The sequence below is a fragment of the Coregonus lavaretus genome (genome assembly GCF_964263955.1).
Source record: "Coregonus lavaretus genome assembly, chromosome: 5".
NCBI lineage: Eukaryota > Metazoa > Chordata > Actinopteri > Salmoniformes > Salmonidae > Coregonus > Coregonus lavaretus.
The window spans coordinates 75,244,132-75,252,061 of record NC_139992.1 but is presented as its reverse complement, the minus strand read 5'-3'; the positions used below and the strand labels follow the sequence as shown (position 1 = coordinate 75,252,061).

The following is a 7,930-nucleotide window of genomic DNA, read 5'->3' as shown; positions in this document are numbered from 1 at the left end:
CAAGGCATGAAGAAACTCCTCTCATGACGTCAGCTTTACTTGGATATTGGGAAATGTGGCTGGTTTGTTTCTTGATGTGGCAGAACAAATTTGCAGCCCCACACAATTTCTACAAACCCACGACCAATATTTCACCAACCTCGACGGTAGGCCTACCTGCCTCAGGTATGTACTTTAATCGAACAGTCTGGTAATGAGCTTTGTGTACATAAAGAAGCGCGTCTTCAACTTCCAGCTTTTTAGATTGGTAACGTTAATCCAATAAGCGACTGTAAATTGAATGCTGACACCGAGACAAGTTTATTAATATGATAGCAATAGGTATTTAGGGGTCGAACATACATTTACAATTAATTATGGTTTTAGCACACATAAGAAAAATACTTGTTGATCTTAGACTTGCTAGCTAACTACTTCCGAAACAAACATACATTGCATTTCGTGATATGTAGTCTTCGTGGCCGATCGGTAGCCAGATCAGTTGTCATCCTTCTCTTTCGTAGATTTTTGATTGATACAGTGGCATCCATATCTAGGTTTGCGTATAACTCGAGTCCACTCGACAATTGCTACTTGTCTAAATGTAATTGTTATCCCGTGACATCTGTAGGTTATTTACTGAAATGACCTCGACGCGCAAAGTCTGTACAAGCCAAGGGCTGTCAGTGCTTCCGCGCAAGCGCATTATGAGCGACTGGCTAACAAATTGGTAAAAAGCCGTGTGAAAATGGTAGGTAAGAAGAACATTAATAACACAACCTCAAGCATAAACCGCTGCGGTGATGTTGAACCCCGGGATTATAACATGTTGCGCGAGGTATAAATTATTCCGTCGCGTCTCACGGGCTGTCTCCTGCCTGTCTGTGTTGCCATTGTTGAGCTGTTTCACTTGACTTATTTACCAGGGAAAGGAAAGGAAGGTCAGTTGGTGGTATTTTGAGACCTAGAACTGCATTCTTCCAGCGCGCAGCTAGCTGGCTACGACTCCCTTTTTGGTAGTCTGGAAATGCGAGCCAGTCAGACGCTCCATGTTGAGAAGTTGGTCGTGGTTGACGGCGGTGGCCAAGCCGGACCAGTTAGCGAGCAGGACGGATACTGTTTTCTCGCACACCCGTGAAATATCCTATGGACGCCCGATCTGTTGATGCATGTTTTTGTTGATTACGTTTCCGTCCGAGGTAGTTGTCGCTTTTCACTCACACTCTCAACAGAGTAGTTATAGCCGACCTAAAATCCACTCTATTGTGAAGGAAGTTCACCGTGGAGTTTAGTCAGCTAAGTAGTTATCAGTCTAGAGTTATCGGACACTCGGTGATCATGGGGTAGCATCGTTTACAGTTGTTGACTGTCTATTAAAATAGATGCATGTCTCGAAGTTATGGAAATATGCCTAACTTTTAACACGCAAGCAGGACTGCATTACATGTTTAATTGTGCATACACTCAGTTTGAAATGAGCACACCTGGTCACTTCTTCATTACACAATCTGCTTAGTGCTTACTCTGCAAAGTTGGAAATAACCCCTGTATATCTGGCAGTAGCATGGTGTGTTTGGGACCATGGGACGCCCTGGAACAGTTGAACAGTGAGGTCCCGTTGATGGCATCCCACTACTCGTGTTACATTACATTCCACCAGACTCCCCATATACTGGGGGCCTTCTGGGGTGCACATGCTCCGAGCTTACCCAACGTTCTCCACTCTCAGAATAGTTCTAGGTCTGCCTTGCTTGTTGACTGGACGCCCAAAGTATTGCCCACAGCTTGTTTGCTTGTCTGTCTACTGCTATCTGTTTGTCGACTTGTATCTCATCATCATACGAAGTGAGTGTCTCTGTCTGTCTGTCTGTGACCATCTACCCTTGTGTCCGGTGTCCACATGACTTCGGCCTGAATGTCTGTGGATGTGTGTGTGTCCCTGTGTATCCTGGTGTGCGTCTCAGTGTGTGTGTGCGTCCTGCTGTCGGTGCTGCCCGGTCTCTCGGTGTCTGACAGCCCGTGTCCTGTCTCCGTGCAGCATAAGCTGAAGTCTTCGCAGAGGGACAAGGTCCGGCAGTTCATGTCCTTCACGCAGGCTGGGGAGAAGACTGCCGCTTACTGCCTGACCCAGAATGACTGGAAACTAGAGGTGGCCACAGACAACTACTTCCAGAACCCAGACCTCTACTACAAGGAATCAATGAAAACTCCTGTGGAGAAGAAGAAGCTGGAACAGCTCTACAACCGCTACAAAGGCAAGTGGGGGAAGTTATGGAGGAATACAGCACGTAGAGCTTGTGTGTCAAAGGTTATGTGTGTGTTATAGGTTAGTAAGTGTGTGTGTAGTATGTATTTGTGGAGTTATGCATTGTATTGGTTATCTTGTTCACGAGAAGAGGAAATTTGTGTTTGAGAGTCTCTCAAATCCCTAAGATAGTGTGTGTGTGTTTGTATACAGTTGAAGTCGGAAGTTTACATACACTTAGGTTGGAGTCATTAAAACTCGTTTTTCAACCACTCCACAAATTTCTTGTTAACAAACTATAGTTTTGGCAAGTCGGTTAGGACATCTACTTTGTGCATGACACAAGTCATTTTTCCAACAATTGTTTACAGACAGATTATTTCACTTATAATTCACTGTATCACAATTCCAGTGGGTCAGAATTTTACATACACTAAGTTGACTGTGCCTTTTAAACAGCTTGGAAAATTCCAGAAAATGATGTCATGGCTTTAGAAGCTTCTGATAGGCTAATTGACATGATTTGAGTCAATTGGAGGTGTACCTATGGATGTATTTCAAGGCCTACCTTCAAACACAGTGCCTCTGCTTGACATCATGGGAAAATCAAAAGAAATCAGACAAGACCTCAGAAAAAAAAATTGTAGACCTCCACAAGTCTGGTTCATCCTTGGGAGCAATTTCCAAACGCCTGAAGGTACCACGTTCCTCTGTACAAACAATAGTACGCAAGTATAAACACCATGGGACCACGCAGCCGTCATACCGCTCAGGAAGGAGACGCGTTCTATCTCCTAGAGATGAACGTACTTTTGTAGCGAAAAGTGCAAATCAATCCCAGAACAACAGCAAAGGACCTTGTGAAGATGCTGGAGGAAACGGGTACAAAAGTATCTATATCCACAGTAAAACGAGTCCTATATCGACATAACCTGAAAGGCCGCTCAGCAAGGAAGAAGCCACTACTCCAAAACCGCCATAAAAAAGCCAGACTACGGTTTGCAACTGCACATGGGGACAAAGATCATACTTTTTGGAGAAATGTCCTCTGGTCTGATGAAACAAAAATAGAACTGTTTGGCCATAATGACCATCGTTATGTTTGGAGGAAAAAGGGATGTTCAAGCTTGGTCACAAATGGGTCTTCCAAATGGACAATGACCCCAAGCATACTTCCAACGCTGTGGCAAAATGGCTTAAGGACAACAAAGTCAAGGTATTGGAGTGGCCATAACAAAGCCCTGACCTCAATCCTATAGAAAGTTTGTGGGCAGAACTGAAAAAGCGTGTGCGAGCAAGGAGGCCTACAAACCTGACTCAGTTACACCAGCTGTCAGGTGGAATGGGCCACAATTCAACCAATTTATTGTGGAAGGCTACCTGAAACGTTTGACCCAAGTTAAACAATTTAAAGGCAATGATACCAAATACTAATTGAGTGTATGTAAACTTCTGACCCACTGGGAATGTGATGAAAGAAATTAAAGCTGAAATTAATCATTCTCTCTACTATTATTCTGACATTTCACATTCTTAAAATAAAGTGGTGATCCTAACTGACCTAAGACAGGGAATTCTTACTAGGATTAAATGTAAAGAATTGTGAAAAACTGAGTTTAGATGTATTTGGCTAAGGTGTATGTAAACTTCAGACTTCAACTGTATACCTGTCATTCCACAGATCCCCAGGATGAGAATAAGATTGGCATCGATGGCATCCAGCAGTTCTGTGACGACCTCACCCTGGACCCGGCCAGCATCAGTGTCTTGGTGGTGGCGTGGAAGTTCCGGGCCGCCACCCAGTGCGAGTTCAGCAAGAAGGAGTTCCTGGATGGCATGTCCGAACTGGGGTGAGCGAGTGGTGAAGTCATCACTCTGCGACATAGCTCCGTTTGGTGGCATGACAGTGTGTTATTGGTTATTGCCAGTGCATGTTATTGTGGTGTTTGTTGTTAGTGTGTTCACATGGTGGGGAGAGGTTCTATATTTAGACTCAGTCAACCTTGGCATTAATACTGTGTGTCTTCATGTTTTGTGTGAAGCCAAGCCAGCGTAGGTTAGCTCTGGGTCTTATTTAGTAGGCACAGAACAGGAACATGTTTTTAAATGGAAATTGAAAATAAGTGTTCTTATTTTATCCTGTTTTGTGCCTACTGAACACGGCCCTGGGGAACCCAAAAGATCGGTAGCAGATCATAGCAAAAGAACAGTTTAGGAACCACTGGATTAGTGAGGTGTGTGTTTATGTAATTGTTTTGTGTTTTTGATTGATTTATCCACTTACTTGCCCACTGTATTTATCTTCTGTCCAGTTGCGACAGCCCAGAGAAGTTGAAGGCTCTTCTTCCCAGGTTAGAACAGGAGCTTAAAGACAGCGGCAAGTTCAAGGACTTCTACCAGTTCACATTCAACTTCGCCAAGAACCCTGGACAGAAGGGTTTAGGTAAGCGCAGATGAAAGTTAGTTACATTAGTGTTCACAAGAGTTACTGTAGTTACATTAGTGTTCACAAGAGTTACTGTAGTTACATCAGTGTTTCTCAACTCCAGTCCTGAGGACACTGAGGGTCTGCAGGCTTTTGTTTCAACCCAGTGTGAACACATCTGATTAAACTATAGTGAGATAACAAGGTGTGACTCTGGCTGTGTTTCAGATCTAGAGATGGCTGTGGCCTACTGGAACCTGGTACTGACAGGCCGCTTTAAGTTCCTGGACCTCTGGAACAGGTTCTTATTGGTGAGTGAGTAATGTTATGCATCCCAATCTAACATTACATTTTGAGCTGGACTCCTTGTTTTGTTATGTACATCCTGTGTCTTGTTTTCTGCTGTGCACTTTTCCCACTTTCGTTTTCTCATGTTTTTTATAGGAACACCACAAACGGTCAATTCCCAAAGACACATGGAACCTACTCTTGGATTTTGGCAACATAATCGCAGACGACATGTCAAATTACGACGAGGAGGGTGAGTTTAAAACCTCTGGTTACCTGGAGTGTATTCAATAGGGTATAGAGTAGTCATGGTTCATTGCTGTCTGCAAAAGTGCAATACACTGAATGTTGCTCTCAACTGAATATACACAATGACAGACTGCAGTAGTCATCAAACCTGGTCCTGGAAAGCTACTGAGTGAGCAGGCTTTTGTTCCAGCTCAGCACCAACACACCTGATTCAGCTAATCAAGTTTGTGATGAGCCGTAAATTAGTTGAATCAGGTGATTCAGTACTGGGCCGAAACAAAAGCCTGTAGACCCTGCAGCTCTCCTGGACCAAGTTTGGTGACCAGAGACCACTGCTCTAGATGAGACACTGATTTAAGGTTAGTTTTGTGTTTTCCCCCAATGCCTACAGTTAGGATGTAGAGAGTCAGCTGTTTTGAGATCTGTGCTAAGGGCAACTTCTACCTGGAGCAAGGGATGGATTAAGACAGTCAATAAAGTGACCGCTAATCATACGTCTCCTTCCTGTCAGGGGCGTGGCCAGTTCTCATAGACGACTTTGTGGAATTCGCCCGGCCGATCGTAACGGGATCCAAACGCAAAACCCACTATTAACAACCCAGCTCTTGAAAGAGGGGCAGAACTTTGGTTCCTCTTCATTGACTTTGTAGGAATTTTTTTATAGACTTTTTAAGAGGAAACCAGAGAAACACTTGAAACCGTGACACCGCACAACTATCAGGTAACCCAGCTATGAGGGATGAGTGAGAGGAAAACACAGGAAGCAAGGCTTTATTTCTGTACTTGTTTGATGGGAGTCACCACGTGCACATTACCAGCTGGCAGTACATGTCCCAGCCTGAGGGCCAGCCGGGAAGAGGCCTTGGGGATATCAGTGTTCCAGGCAACGCTCCCTTTGGAATCTCAGTATTCCAGTGAAGAGGAGAAAAGGAGAGTTGCCTCCCCTGGCACGCTCTCTCTCTTGCTCTCTCTATCTGCTCTCTCAGCTCTGGGAATTCGGATTGAACATTTTTTGTGTGTTTTTGGGGTTGATCCTTGTTAGTTAGCTTTGTGTGGCACGCAGGGCTCTGAGGGGACTGTTCAGAACAGGCCTTGTTTCTAACCCAAACACTTTGGGACAGACAGAGCGGCTTGCAACGTTTGCTCACGACACCAGCGTCAACAAAACTGTTACAGTTATATACTGTATATATTATACTGTGTCTTTTAAAACAGTATGTACAGAGAATTATATGAAGAATAATATAAATAAGTTACATTTATAATTATAAGAGTTTAAACTTTTTGTGTAAATTAAAAAGATCTGGTATATGATGCCTCAATAAGATTTGATAGAATTGTAGGTCTGGTGTGTACCAAGTCGTCATTTTATTTGACAGTTTGGGTTCGAAAATGGCAACATTCTGTGTTTTTAGAATCTTTTTTTGGTTCACTTTTATATTTGTTTAAACAAATACATTTCAGCCATTGAAGTAAATAGACCATGCTTCCTCTAAATGGTTGTCCCATTCAACATGTATATTAGGGAAGGGCTGTTCATTCTGGCACGCAAGGACTGAAATTCTGTTCTTGTTGGAGGTTTGGATAAATAAAAATGAAATGCTGTGTCTGCTGGCCAATTAATGACACTAATTGATCAATTAAGTGTAAGGCACAAAAGACAAGCAGGACTGTGGACCTCAGTGACTGTAAATTGTGCACTTCTGCATTATGTAATTTCAACACCCCAAAAACAACCACCAAGCAGTCACTAGGGGGCACTGTTTGTCACGCATGTGTGCGTGCGAGAGGGAGTGCTTTGGACAGGGCTTACATGTGTTGAAAAGGACCCTGCCGCCCATCCATTTAGTATTAAAGCCTTTGTGACAAGCATTATTTACACTTTGTCATTCAATAATCATACAGATATTGTTAGTTTGGAAAGGAATATTGAATAAAGCATGTTTTTATCAGAAGTGAATGGGCTGTTCTGCTGTAATGTGATGATTGTCTCATGTTTTAATTGTGTCTCTATTGCTATTTGCAACATTTTTGAATGTTTCACCCTACTGAACACATCTCTTCTGATCCACCCCAGCGGACTCAAGCTACACACACACAGCATCATGAGTATTCAAGACCCTGTCCAATTAGCTGTTGCCCTCTCCCTCCAGTACTGTCTTCCTCCTCCACAAGCACCTGAGCTTCATTTACACATCACACAAGGGCCTTATTCAGGAGGTTGAACATGTCACAGAACACTCCGATATAACCTACTGTATTGTGTAGATTAGAACATACATTCTCTGTGTTGTGGTACAAGACTAGAATTTGGACTAATGGAAGGTTACTAGACTGATGGAGGGAATGAGCAGGTAGCTATACTGAATCGTTGGCATCATTACTTGTGTAATGTTTTACCAACATAATTACATTTGCTATGGGTTTATTATCACCATCCCAATGTTGCCCTTAGGCACAGATCTATGATCTGCTTAACCTACCTTTTCCAAACCCTAACCTTAACCATTACGGGAAAACAAAAACTCATACTACTCAAATGTGCTACTTTTATACACCCAGAATGCAATGTTTACTTTGTTGATCAACTACTGGCTACTGGAGAGAGGAAAGTAGGTCACAGTCTTTTGTGAGTAAATAAATACATAACACTGACATAAAGGCACAAGTGGCATCTTGCTATCACGGCTTGATACAACAAAGAAGACCATTGAGGATGGAAAGCAAAACGCACTATTTAGACA

General features: G+C 43.1%; 1 protein-coding gene across 5 annotated transcripts; it reads left to right on the top strand.

The window, feature by feature from the left end:
* Window positions 1–37: 37 nt before the first annotated feature.
* On the top strand, window positions 38–6,791 carry LOC311129560 (DCN1-like protein 2). 5 transcript variants are annotated; one of them, XM_084161882.1, is made up of 7 exons: window positions 38–165; window positions 2,018–2,234; window positions 3,906–4,074; window positions 4,537–4,667; window positions 4,878–4,960; window positions 5,094–5,190; window positions 5,698–6,791. In XM_084161882.1, the coding sequence occupies exons 2-7, from the start codon at window positions 2,060–2,062 to the stop codon at window positions 5,778–5,780; spliced, it is 738 nt and encodes a 245-aa protein (XP_084018008.1). In that variant the 5' UTR covers window positions 38–165; window positions 2,018–2,059; the 3' UTR covers window positions 5,781–6,791. The 5 variants fall into 5 exon arrangements, with proteins under 5 accessions (XP_084018008.1, XP_084018007.1, XP_084018009.1 ...); XM_084161881.1 differs by lacking the exon at window positions 38–165 and adding an exon at window positions 682–730; XM_084161883.1 differs by lacking the exon at window positions 38–165 and adding an exon at window positions 711–734.
* Window positions 6,792–7,930: the final 1,139 nt, after the last annotated feature.